We start from the raw sequence: 14,504 nt of genomic DNA on the forward strand, positions 1-14,504 counted from the left end.
CTACAAAAGTTTTTCAATTATAATCTTATGCTTTTATTTTCGGTACAAATAGTCAAAATATCAAACATTTTTGTATAAGAACCTAACGTCGTGATTAAAATTTCCGGACGCTTCGAAACCCGGACACCTCATCTTATTTAATCAATTATTTGGAAATAAGTTTGCATTAAGAATGTCAAAACTGTGTTATTTGATGAATTCTAACATCAACTTTCATTTAAAGTTTGTTTGAACACTGTAGTTAATGCCAAAACAATTATATAAAATAAAATTATAAGTTTACCAAAAATGTGAAACATTTCACTGAAATATTTCATAGGCGTCTGATGCACCGTTGTTGTCAAAGTAGAAATTTATGGGTTTGATTTCCTTAAATTCTAACAAATTTTTATACAAAATATCGATTGTTTTGATGTTAACAGCTTATTTGAGACCTAAAGATTGCCATTAACCAACATTTTAGTCCAAATTTGTGCGGTTCAGCTTTTATCAGTGTCCGGGATTTGAAGCACAACAAGTCATTTTTATTTTCAAAATTCTGATGAAAATTTGTTTGAATAGACATATTTTGCATGCATTCCCTCAAAACTGACTGTTTATACTACATCAGGGGTGCTCAAAGTTTTTGAATGGCGGGCCAAATTTGAAGATCACATGAGCTTGCGGGCCATACGAGAAAAAAATGATTTTTTTTAAATTTCAATCTATATTGCTAAAAAAACAAAATATAAGAAAACAAATAAAATTAAACAGTTTTGTACAAAAAAGTCTCCGCTCAATTGGTTAAATTTTATAAAAATCATAAAATCAAAAAAATACCAACATAAATATTACTCTTCATCTTTTCATTGCAACTTTCGTGCCTCAACTATCGTGATCTCACAATTATAATGACAGTTTTTAAGTTGTATTTAAATCGATTTGTTTTATTTATTTTTTAAATATATTTTAGAAGGGGTGACACAAACTTTTTAAAAGTGTGTAATTATTTTTTTAAATTATGTGCAATCTTAATTATAAATAGTTGCTTGAGGATTTTTCAAAATTTATTCCTTCAATTTTAATAAAATTTCAATAAGTTCAATAAGAAAATATTTTTTAACTCAATATTTGTTTCATATAATCGGGATCAAAGTATGGCTTTTCGATACTTTGATCCCGATTAAAAAAATAGTTTTATAATAACAAAATAGTTCACAAAATAGGCAAAAACTTAACCTTAATTGCTAGGAATTATAAATTGCGTTAAAGGGCCATTTTACATGATCATTCAAAATGGGTCCGCGGGCCACAAAAAATAGCCTCGCGGGCCACGTTTGGCCCGCGGGCCATACTTTGGTCACCCCTGTACTACATCCTGATATTTGTCTTCATTTCCAACTTGTTACATGATTTTTTGCCACCTAAAACAAAAATGATATGCTACTAAGTGTCCGGATTTCGAATCATGACGTTACCATGTTTTCTAATGCTTGCATTTTTCCATCACAAAAAGAACACGATTTCCAATCAAAAAGTTATTCAAGGCAAACAGCATTTTCAAACCTTGATCCAATTTAAGCTCGAAATCGCGTGTAAATTCAGCACTGAAATTCTATGTATTACACCCCATAAAACACGACTCTCCATCAGACCTTTAATTTACATTCTACACCCCGATTGAGTTTAAAAACCTACGTGACTATTGAACCTTGTGCCAGTTTCATTTTTGTTCCCATCAACCGCGCAAAACATCACTCTTACCCGGGGAGCACCCAACACTTACCTATATCAACATAACAGTTCGTCCTTTCAGCCTGGGTATAATTACCGGTGTCCGCGTTGTGGACGGGGTTTGGCGAGGGAGAGAGCGCCACGCTGGCGTCGATGACACGGCCGCTCTGTTCATGACGTTAATGGTGCGGGAAGTCGGTGAAATTCCTGACCCTTTGTCCCACCCTTCCTTCGAACATTCAATCCTCGCGACCACAAATCGAGAGTTGACATGTTTTATGGAACGACGACGCTTGACCACTGCAGCAGCAGGTCCTTTCTCCGCGAGCGCGTGGAACGTTCTTGACACAATTGTGATAAATTACGGGACGGTTTTATTTATGGTGTCGCGCGAGCGTTCAGCTCGTTCTCGACTGACGGTAATAAATACTGGGGATTGCATTTTATGAGTGGGATGATCCCTGCTCCAGACACACAATGTGAAAGTGATTCCTCAGGGTTGATTTGCATGGCTTCAACTTTTTTTCGTCTGTTTGCTTTTTCCAGGGTCAAGCCATCGTGCAGCTGGCTCGTACCGTGCCCAATGTGACCATCTTCGGCGTGTGCTCCAAGTCGAAGCACGAGGCTCTGGCCGCTACCGGGCTGATCGATCATTTGATCGACCGGGCCGACTATGTCAACGAGGTTCGCAAGTGAGTAGTTTGCGTGGTTCTTCTTTCTAGTTGATAGTTAGCTTGTAACGCTTGAATCTTTCTTCCAGGATCACGACCGAGGGCGTTGACGTCGTGCTGGACTGTCTGTGCGGTGAGGAGTGCAACCGAGGATACGGTCTGCTGAAGCCGATGGGCAAGTACATCCTGTACGGATCGTCCAACGTGGTCACCGGCGAGACCAAGAGCTTCTTCAGCGTTGCTCGTTCGGTAAGTAAGATCGACCTGGTCTACAACGAATCGTACTAATCCAACTCTTTCCAACAGTGGTGGCAGGTGGACAAAGTGTCCCCGATCAAGCTGTTCGACGAGAACAAGAGCTTGGCCGGCTTCAACCTGCGGCATCTGCTGTACCAGCAGGACGGTTCCGCGTACGTGACGGCCACCGTCGAGAAGATCTTCGGGCTGTGGAAGGACGGCAAGATCAAGCCCGTCGTGGACAGTGCCTGGGCGCTGGAGGACGTCGCCGAGGCGATGCAGAAGATGCACGACCGCAAGAACATCGGCAAGCTGGTGCTGGACCCGTCGATGGAACCGAAACCGAAGCCGGCGACCCCGGCCAAGACCAAGAACAAGAAGCAGGCCAGCGAGGACAAGAGCGGCAAGAAGGGCGGCGCCGGCTCGGACAAGGAAGACGACAAAAAGTCGGCCGAGAACGGTGAGAACGGCGAGAAGAAGGAGGGCGAAGAGGCCGCGGCCGAGGCCAAGACGAACGGAGATGCGGCCGAGGAGGGAGCGGCAGCCGCCGTGAACGGGGACAGCGCGGAGAAGAAGGACGAACCGGCGGCGGCGGCGGCTACCAACGGAGATGCTACCGAGAGTGGTGAGTGATGTTTTGCTAGAAATGTAATTCTTGACTCATGGGGCGAATTGGGACAGCTGTTTGATCCTAGTTACTGCAAAATATTTGAATATTTTTAATAGTTTCGGATAGGGCAGACACAGAGCAACAAAAATAGTGCATCATTTTCCAAATTTCAAGCTTTTAAGTGCTCTAAAACTGCTGTCCCTATTCAGACTGTAGTCCTGATTTGCCCCAGTTGACGGAACAGCAGTACGGAACCAGTAACCGGGTGTAGTTAAACTTGGCTGCTAACTGGTCGATCGATAACTAGGATGTAGATTGCAGGGTGACCACTCAAATCCCATTTTCAATTTCCCGACTTTTCCAGATATTTCTAAATCTACATGAATTATAACAAATCAAACCATTTACAGTTTTCGTAAAATCAGAAACTTAACAATAAATTCCTAGAAAAATACTTCAAAAATGGAGGCACTCATTATTTTTGTTCAGAGTAGAAACATAAATACCGTAAAACGGGGTGACTTTGATAGCCGGGGTGACTTTGATAGGTTTGCGATTTTTCCGCAAAATAAAGAGTACAATTAAAATACGTAAGGAATGGTTTAGAAACATACTGACCGTGGTAGAGAAGTGTTCAAAGTATCTCAAGAAGAACTTTTCATAAAATTTTAACAAGTTTAAATAGTTAGTTAACTATAGTTAAGAAAATGTTGATGAAAGTCATTATTTTAAACTTCTCAAAGTGTCATGATTTTTTCAATGAACATGATTTTTAATCGGAAAACGGAATGCATTTTTGGATTCTTTGGACAATTTTCCACTAGGAGAAGGTTAAATAAATTTGTAAATAATAAATAATATGTGTTTTTGAAACACCACTTAAAAAAAAATCTCCAAATTTATAAGCAATTTCAGTTAAATAAATTTCATCTAAAATGTGAAAACTTGTTATTCGTGCTTCAAATTCTGTAAAAAATGAAAAATAAATCGATAATTTTATAAACAAAACCAGTTTTAACAAATTTTAGGCAAAATTTTGACTTTTTGGCAATTTTACTTTAAATTTATATGTATTTTGCTAAAAAACTTATACACTTAGTTTACTAAATATAAACATTGTTTTTTTTTTCATAAAAACTATATCAGCTACTTTAGTGATGGTACATTTAGGGTACAAATAAAGTTTGAACATCTTAAATGTGATTTAAACAAGAAAAACTATGACTATCAAAGTCACCCCGGAATTAAAACTAAGAATTTTTAAAGTAACTATTTTTTTAAACATTATTGAAAAATCTTTTATTCCGAAATAGTGGATGGACTTTGTGTAGTCTACCCCAGTACATGTTTTAAAAATAACAATCTTGAGAAAAACCTTACCTGTTGGAAAATATGCAAAAAACAAATTGAAATCCTATCAAAGTCACCCCGGTTTACGGTACATAGTCTTTGGAAAATAAAAGAAAGCTTATCAAAACTTGTTATTTCAATATCTATTTTTAAATTTCGTAAACGTATAATTTTTGATACTTCGTTTAAAACATTGTTTCAAAAAAGTTCAAAATTTAAATGAAAATAGAAGATTAATCAACTAAAAACAATCTTAAATGCATTTTTCTGCATTTATAATCATATAAATATTTTGATTTTTAATAAAATTGCAATGTACAGCATCGCAAAAAAAATCATCAATATTTAGATATTTTGGACACTTATGATTGCAAAACAACAGGACAGGAGTTTAATGCATTTAAAAAAAAAATTATTCAATAGTTGAAGCTGTGGCTTCTTATTTATTTATTTTTTATTTTTATTTTTTTTTATTTTTCTTGACCCCTCCTCTCCTCGACTTTGATCAGAGTCGAGGGACATAAACTTCAAAAAATATTTGCAACGACCTTATAATTCTTTCAAATATTAGAAAAAATATCTAGGAATTCTCTTTAAAAAATGTTTCAACTAAGTTCCCTTCTTAATTTTGTAAATTTTTATATTTATTTGTTTAATCCATTTTGATTTATCTAGTTGTCAGTATTAAACTGTTTCAATATTTTTTCATTTTCAATGAGAAAATCAGTTTGTCAGGTTTCCATGTTTTATTATTTATTTTATGCGAAATGTTTGAATAGACAAATTCATTAAACATATTTGCAATAACTAAAATAAAAAAAATCGAATCTATCTTTTTTTAACTCCAATTATATTTTCTTTTTTCAAAACGAAAAAAACTTGTAACTGTATTTTCATTCAAGAGTGAACAACGATTGGTTTTTATAAGATAACTTGTAATCAAGCATTATTTAAAATAATATTGGGAATGACTTAATGAATTCAGTTCAACAATTAATAATATTAATAAAAAAATTGCCAAACTCTAGTTAAAATATTTTTTTTTCAAATATTCAATCCATGTAACAAAATGAAACAGAATCATAACTTAGTTATAAACGTTAAAATTAAAATTAGGTTCTATTTTTATATAAGTTTTTCATTGTCTTTGTTGTTGTTTTACGTTAGATGTTACGTCTTGTTTGATATGCAAAAAATAATCAATATCTTTTGATTTATAAAATAGTATAAAGGTCTGTGGTTTCATCCAATATTTATTTGGAATTTTAATATTTTTTAAATAGCCGTTTCATTCTCAAATAGATTGAGATAGTGAAAAGAACCTTAAAATTAAAGAATTGGTTGGATTTAATTTGAAAACTGTACAAAACATTTTTTTTTCATGATTAAGAAAAACATTTTCTAACGAGTATGCTTGTGATTCCCGACATTTTGACAGCAAAATCACAAAATCTCTACGTCTTCTCGTTTTTTTTTGTTTGCGGATTATGGCGAATTCCCGACTTTTTCCCGACTTTCCCGTCTTGAGTGGCCACCCTGCAAGTTGTAGCTTAGTTGAAAAGCAGACAAAATTCAAAAAAAGGACGATATTAGACGTATTAGAATATGACAAACAAACATCCAAAATCACTGAGTGTTTGCCTGCATTTGTTTGCAGAAACGCCAGCCTGCTTATATTATTCCAATCGAGCTGTCAAATCGAGCGACAAGACCTTTCAAGCACGAGGTTGGATATTGGATATTGTTGATGAAAAAGAGATTTTATGCTTCTTAAATTTAGTGAAACTGTTGTTTTTGAATATTTTTATGATAAACAAAAGTTTCACAAAAGTTGTTTTATTAAGAAGCTTGTTTTTTTGCTCAATAATATTTTTAAGTGTATCCAACCTTGTTCTTACAAGGTCTTGCCGCTCGATTGGAACCCTGATTTGACAGCTCGTTTTGATTTCCGAGAGTAACCTTTCGCCTTCTCAATTTGGCAAACTGTCAAACACAAAAATTGCGAGTTCGCTTGTTTGTTTGTCATTGTCTAATACCTTCTTAACAAAGCAAAATGATCGAAAGGTTAGTGAATGCTTAATCTTTTTTTTAAGTATTCATGAAATGCCATGTCAAATTCAAATGTTATTAAAAGGGGTTGCTCCGGAAATATTGTTGAGTAACTCTATTTATTTTTTGCTGAGAAAATATTATGCATTCGATGTACCCCTCGTCATGTTTAGATGAACCCAGTCAGCACTCAGTAACTTGATAAGGAACGTGGTCAAGAAAAGTTGCAAACTTGCAAATGCGTCAGCGAAAACAAGGTAGAGGGGGTGAATAAAGCGACAAGAAATCGACCCTCCCTTTTGTTCTGCTGTTAATAATTCTTGACAACATTCTTTGGGAAGTCCGTACTGTCTCTTAATCGGGTCTGCCAAAAGAAAGAACTAAATGTTTTAATATATTTTTTTATTTTTTTCCTCATTACAGAGAAAAAGGAATCGAGTTGAACATCTTAAGCTGACACCGGCTTTGAAAACAAGAATCATGCCACACCAACAACTAAAAAAAAAACAAGAACAAGAACACAGAAATATCCATCAACAACACACTCACATTCAAGACACCCACAACACTTTCCACAGTTCCAGCAAATGGAACACAATTCCTGAACGCGTGCTGACTGACCAACGTGCAGCTGATTTCCTTTCCAAACAGTTTAACATTACGAAGCTGATTGCACAAACAAAAGTGTTTTTTCAGCAAGACAGTGAAAACTTGTGTTTGCCTCCTTACAGGAACATGATTTATTGTTCCCATCCCCCCCTAAAAATTGGACCAACATGCAAGCCTGATGCTGGCTGAAACGGAAGGAAAAGTCACCCTAAGTTTTTTTTATATGTTTTATTTGATGTGAATGCACTTGGTTTGGCCGAGAAATTTCCAACATTTTGCGCTGTTTGGTGATGCTAGACGATCTCGTTTTAATAAAACAATTTTTCCTCCTCAATCGTTCCGTTACAGCAATCATTATGTTGCGAAAACATGCTAAGATGTAAGCTAATTAAGCGAAATAAAATTTAAACAAACTCACTGAACACAAACGAGCCTCAAAAATGTTGAAGGTTTCAGGATGCACTCACACACACAAACAAAAATGAAAGAAACAAACATCAGATAGAGATTTCATCCCGGATCATCACCTTCATTGATAAATATATATTACAAAAAACGGTAACAGTGGACTTAGGCACAATGGCTTTTTTTTCTATTCTTTCAGTTCAGTTAGCGTTTATTAGTGTTAGGGATTATTAATTTATCGACTTGATTTGAGAATTATGGAGCAACAAAAAATTTAAAATTTTAACTATGTGTCATTTAATATTGTAATATTTAAATATATATGTTTAAATCTATGTATAACAAAGAAAAAAGAAATAATTGATTTAAAAATATATATTAGATTCTATATTACGAGAATGATTCTTCGTTTCCTTACGGTAAAGTTTATTTTTACAGCAAAACAACAACAACAAAAATCAAGAAAAAGAGACCATTTTTACTCTGTGAGAAGAGCGCGAGAGAATGAGAGAAATGTCATACATTCGATAGAGCACAAGCATGCAATTTCATTCTACTAAAGTTCAGTTAAATTGCAACTTTCGTCTTAAGAGTTAGCGAGAACAACACTATTGATGAGATGTCTTCTTTTGTATAAATTTTTAAAATATTTTTATTTTATAATACATTTCATAAAGGATTGAAGAAAAATATTATCAATATAATTTCGTTTTTATTTCTGTTTCTCTTATGTTCCGAAATCACCTTTCCGTTGCCCATTTCACCACCAAATCGCACCATCCATCACCCTCACAGCACACGTTTGAGTTCGCTGCTAAAGAAGCAAACTTTGTAAAAAACAAAATCACCTCTAAGGTTTGTTCACATCGATTCTAGGTTTTAAAAACTGACCAGGTCCTGCATCAAAACGGCGGAAGAAGGTGGGAATCACCAAACGCGAAGCCCGCGAAAATAAAAAGTTGAGAAAGTAAAATATGGGTGACGTTGGAGAGGAAGGAAAAAGCTACAAACAAATAAAAGAAACCAGAGATGAAACTGAGAAACCTGTTGCTGTTGATTTGTTCATTGTTTGAGAGAATTAGAATAAACAAAAAAAAAAGAGAAAAGAAGAGAACCAGCCATGTTAAATTCAGTAACTGTGACGTCGTTAGGCTAAACTCAAAGAAGTAACGCATTATTATAGCAACATAAACACACAAAGAATCACCCAATTTCCCATATGCAAGCTACACCATATGCTGTTTTTGTACATCATTTGAATAACTGCTTACTTGTAGTGTGAAGAGAAGAGAGACACTTGTATCTAATAGGAGCTAAACTATACATAAATTATACATGTGCTTTTGATGTTTACACTGTAACAATATGATTACACTATTGCAGCTGCCTATCGGCAGACAAACCAGCTTTCAAATCCAGTTCTTTTCTTCTTATTGAACCAGTTTCATCACCATTCATCGAGTTGTTACTCATTGATTGGTGAGTTCTGGCAATTTACTCGAGGAGGTATTAGACTATGGCAAACAAAAAAACAAACTCGCACTTTTTCGCGTTGTTAAAATCGCAAACAAAACAAAATGTATGCAAGCTGACAAAATGTCAAAATGTGCGCGTTTGTTTGCCGTAGTCTAATACCTCCTTCACAGGACAGTCAAGACCGACTGAAATTTGCCCTGAAAGCAAAGCCAGTTTCGAGTAAATTGTCACATTTTATCCTTATTTTACCATGCAAACGAAAGTTTGCTCGACATTACTCAAGGAATTGAAAATGCTTGATAATCCCAACTCTTTAGCACGAGGAAAACAACAGAAAATAGTTCTTGCTGGAAATGATTGACAACAAAGAACATCAATATGGTGAACAAGACAGGAAGAGAAGAAAAAACCACAAAGCAAAGCGAACGGTATTTTAGAATAGGGATTATAAAATTTCAAAGATTGAGGCTAAATGATAGACTAGAAGAAGATCTATTCAATATACAGAGCGTCGAGACGAAGTGAGAGAGAGGGAAAACCGGACGGTAGAAATCGGATTGTGATACATGACAAAAACATTTTCGAAACATCTTTATGCTGAGAAATGGCACCTGCACGCGGTATTCAAATGGCACTGAAAGAAACACATCGCTTTCGAGTGTGTGAGAGCAAAATGCTTCAACAACCACCGATGCTAGAATCTTAATCCACTTTTTGGACGATTTTAACAATACAAACACAATCTCGTAGGTCGGTTTTAGCAGCGATGGTAGGGGAAAGAGCACTCTTATTCACCCTAGATTGCGTCTTCCTAGGCACAATAACAAAAATACTAAATCTTTTAATATCAGTACACAGTAAAAAAAACTACCGCTGTAGGCATTTTTGCAAGCAGTTTAGTATTTTTTAAGAGATCTTTCCGAAATCAAACGAACAACACGCACTGCCTCCAGAGCGACATTTTTGTAACATTTCTTAAAGATTGCAAATTTTAAACTGCCATCACATCAGTACCGGTTTGGAACCTTTTTTGAAAGAAATAGAAGTTGCTCACACATGCACCATCTCGTCAAAGAAATCACAAACGTTTACAACATCGGACCCAATCTAAGAATCGCTGGATTATCAACACAAAGTTCAGAACTATCCTAGAATAGATTAAATATGCTTTTTCCCCGATACACTTTTTGTACAACTCACTCTTCCCCTTTTTGATAAAGAGCCACACCCTTCATTTGCGAATGCACTTTGCAGTATCCCCTCTCGACATATCACCCACTAGTTTTTCGAATACCTTTTGCCTGCTTTTTGAGAACGGTTTATATAGAATATTCAAAGGCTTTACATATTTTGACAAATATACAGTGCGACTAGCGGAACGCAACTTTTTCAGCCCTTTGTCAAAACGCTGCGACACATCAAACAAGCTTCTTGCAAAGAAAGTGAAACCGCATTGCTGATAGAGTTAGGACCAGTACCAGAACACTCGCAGAGCGGTCTAAACAAAATCAAACGAACACGGAAATAATTGAAAATCAACCAAAAATACCTAAACTATAAATATGTATATTCGTATAAATATATACAAAGCATTCCGATAATGTATACATTATATATATTTATATATAACAAAACCAAAAAAAAACATGTACACTCTCAAACAAAAACAAAGAAACAAACTAAGTGGAACCAACAAACCCGATGAATGTCACACGTAACACCGATACACGAAAAAAAAAAATGCTTACAATCTCTATAAACTCTCACAAACAATAACGAAAGAAGAAAACGAAAATTCTCAGAACGATAGTGCAAAACTGGGGCGCACCTATCGTGTGGTGTAAAATCATTGTAGAAGAAAAGTTGACCCCATGCTGAAACACTGCATTCAAAAACTGTAATGATGGAAGAAAACGGCGACAAAAACGCCATGTGATTGTAACCATCTGGATATGCCGAACGATATGAAGATGAAATAAAGAAACGAATGGTAACCAGCAACCGCAAGTGTTTTTTGATTGAGTTTGTCCGAAACTATTTCATCAAAAGAAAGTTTAACCTTTGAACTTCAAGGTAAAGCATTGTTTTGTTAAATTGCCAAGCGTCTCCACGCAATGAAAAGAAAAGTTGCATGCAACAATATCTTGCGTATGCTGGATGAATTTCCGGAATGAATTCATTTCTCATCAAAGTGTCATCCAACAATAAATCCAAAATGATATATTGAAGACCGCTATTACAAATTTGATTGCATCAATAATTATTTTGTTAAAAAATCTTATTCCCATTTTAAGTGCCTCGTAATTTTTATGTTTCAGTTCGGCCTACCTGAAAAGTGAATATTGCGTGCAAGTTTTCTTGAAAGCAGTATTCATCCAGAGTGTTCATTTTGCATACATCGCTTGCAAGTTGAGCATGGGAGTAATTCTCTAGAATTTCGCAACTTAATTTTAGATTTCAATTTTTTTAAGTATTTCCATACAATTTTAAGTGCTTTTCATACACAATGAATTTGGGAAAATTAAAAATGTGTATCTTGAGATTAATGTAGGTACTGAAAATTTGTAGTCAATTGTTAGGGACTTTTTCATCAAATGGATAAATTACGAAATTTAAATGTTCATTTTTATGTATCATAAAACCAGGTGACTATGTTAGCCGGGTAACTTTGATAGGTTTGGGATTTTTCCGCAAAGTTAAGATTAGAAATTAAATACGTACGGACTGGTAAGGAATAATACTGACCGTGGTTGAGAAGTGCTCAAAGTACAGTCATCCCACATATTCGGAACGGTTTCCAGATCGGCCAATGTTCAAAAAATCATAGCAAATCAATAATTGAACTTAAAGTTCCGCTTTTACCTTCATTTGAAAGCTTTTCTTGCGATCTTTCGAATGCTGTATCGAACATCTGCAAATTTTACCTTTTATATGAAGTTTTTGAAGAATTACTTTGACTCTTGAAATCCACAAATTCGGAACACTTTTTTCTTACGAATGTAAACAAACTTTGGATCTCTCCAGGAGTACATATTTATTACCAAATAATGACTTCACACACTGAAACCAATGAAACTCAAGCTTAGTGATGTTTTATACATAGTTTGATAAGTTTTTTTGTGAAAATATCAGTTAAATTCAGGTGTTCCACAATTGTGGGAGGCACAATAACATCCCACAATTATGAAACAGGCCATTTGGAGGCAGTATTTTGCTGCTCTGGACAAAATAGTCTTGGAATGAAGTTTTTTGTTCAAAAAGTCCTACTTTTACTAGTGAAATAGCAAAATAATGTCCAAATGAAGGTTCTAAAAATAGTAAGGTCGACAGAAAAGCTACTTTTGGCATGCTATTGACAAATTATCATAAAAGTGTACCGAATTTGTGGGTGTTCCGAATATGTGGGATGACTGTACTGCTAGATGAATTTTTCATACAATATTGAAATGTTCAAAAATTTAGTTAACAATAATTAAGAAAATGTTAATGAATAGCATTATTTTAATATCTCAAAAATGTCATGATTTTCTTAATGAACATGATTTCAAATCGGAAAATGGAATGCATTTTCAGATTCAAAATCAAATTATTCGCTCGCTTTTTAGGTTAGTCCGGGGCCAACATTTACTTCCCGTCCAACGGAAGGCGTGATCAGACAAATCTCGTCTCGAAAAATGCCAATGATCTTCTGGGATCGAACCCAGGCCGACTGGGTGAGAGGCAACCACGCTTACCTCTACACCACGGGTCCACGGTTTCGGATTCTTTGGACAATTTTGCCAGTAGGAGAAGGTAGAATAATTTTGTAAATAATTATAATTATGTGTTAAATATAATCAATAATCAATGTAAGCATAATCAAAAAATTAACCTTCAAATTTATCGGGCATTTTCAGTAGAACAATTTTCATTTTAAAAGAGAGAAGTTTCAAGAAATTTCTGGCACCATTCCGACTTTTTATCAGTTTTACTTAAAATTCATATGTATTTTGTTATAAACATTATAAACATAGTTAACTGAATATAAATATTGATTTTTTTCTTTAAATCTATATTAGCAACCTTATTGATGGTACGTTCGACGCAAACATAACATTTGAATACTTTAAATCTGATTTCAACGCAATTTTTTTTAAACACTATTCAAAAAACTTTTTTCAAAAATAGTGCATGGAACTTGTGTGGCCTACCCCAGTACATGTCCTTGTGTGGCCTACCCCAGTAATAGTCTTGAGGTAAGGTTTACCTATTGGAAAGTATTCCATAAAAAAAAGAAATCCTATCAATGTCACCCCGGTTTACGGTAAGTGTGAGCAGGAACCGGAGTGTTTGAATAAAAACAAAGAAAATATTGAACATATGTTCACTAAGATTTTTAACCAGATTGTAAATTTAAAATTACTTTGAACTTTTTTTTGATTTGATTGATTGTTTTTATTTGATAGTTAAAGCCAGCACAGTGCTGACTGAAAAAAAAACGGAATTATTGGAAGACTGTCGGAAGGAGATTCTCTTCCCCTGAGGACATCGTGAGTGATTTTGCTTGTTCGCGTCCAACCATCCCCTTTTGGCCCTTCATACGACAGTAATTTGATGATGCTCCCTTTAAGTCTGAGCCACTGGAATTCTACACCCAAAGTTATAGAACGAGGGGATAGTCCTCTCGAAAAGAAACGTTAGGATAGTGCTAGTTTGCGAGAGTATAGTCCTCTCGCGTGTTCATTCGTTCATTGGAACAGTTCATCCTATTGAGTGGCTTATATGGACAAATGACCGCCACTTGGTCGTCGAACCATGGTGACCCATACGGCAAAGGCTCGGTTCAATATGCCGTAGGTCTTGAGTTCGAGTCTCGGTACCGGTACTTTTTATTTGAAAGATGAAATTTTTTGAAGATGAGCCCATGAGTAAAGAACTTTCGGTAATTTTGTGATTTATCCTCTCAGTCCGCACACAGTACCATTTTACTACCGAATCGTGCTCTTTATCCTCTCATATGCCGATGTCCAGTTCTGGGTGTAGGCAACCGCTACTTAGGTCATCCTTGTGGCCCTGTTGGTTATCAAATCAAATCAAAAATACTTTGAACTTTTCGTTATAAAAGGAACCGTTGCTTTGTTGTAGGCATTTTTAGATTTAAAATTTTAAATCTGTAGAATGCTTTAACAAGTAAATGATATTTTTCAAGGAATATTGAAATTTGGAAGAATACTTTTTTGCTCCTTATCTTTACGGGAAATTTTGTAGGGAGAGGGAACTAATATTTAAATGCAAATTTGAATTTGATAGACATCGCCGCTTACTTTTTTTTTCATTCAAACCATTTTTAAAAATTTGAACGTGTAGTGATCCAATAAAGTCTTTAAAATTATTAAAAGGTTGTG

General features: G+C 35.1%; 1 protein-coding gene across 1 annotated transcript in view; it reads left to right on the forward strand.

Moving 5' to 3' along the window:
- Window positions 1–8,348, forward strand: part of LOC120412918 (synaptic vesicle membrane protein VAT-1 homolog-like) — an 85,883-nt gene extending 77,535 nt beyond the window's left edge. Inside the window, exons 6-9 of the mRNA XM_039573550.2 lie at window positions 2,260–2,405; window positions 2,474–2,633; window positions 2,691–3,246; window positions 7,054–8,348. Of these exons, the coding sequence (XP_039429484.1) occupies window positions 2,260–2,405; window positions 2,474–2,633; window positions 2,691–3,246; window positions 7,054–7,073 (882 nt within the window). The 3' untranslated portion in view covers window positions 7,074–8,348. The remainder of the gene's footprint in view (window positions 1–2,259; window positions 2,406–2,473; window positions 2,634–2,690; window positions 3,247–7,053) is intronic.
- The last annotated feature ends 6,156 nt before the right edge of the window (window positions 8,349–14,504 follow it).

The sequence above is a fragment of the Culex pipiens genome, chromosome 3 (genome assembly GCF_016801865.2).
Source record: "Culex pipiens pallens isolate TS chromosome 3, TS_CPP_V2, whole genome shotgun sequence".
Taxonomy (NCBI): domain Eukaryota; kingdom Metazoa; phylum Arthropoda; class Insecta; order Diptera; family Culicidae; genus Culex; species Culex pipiens.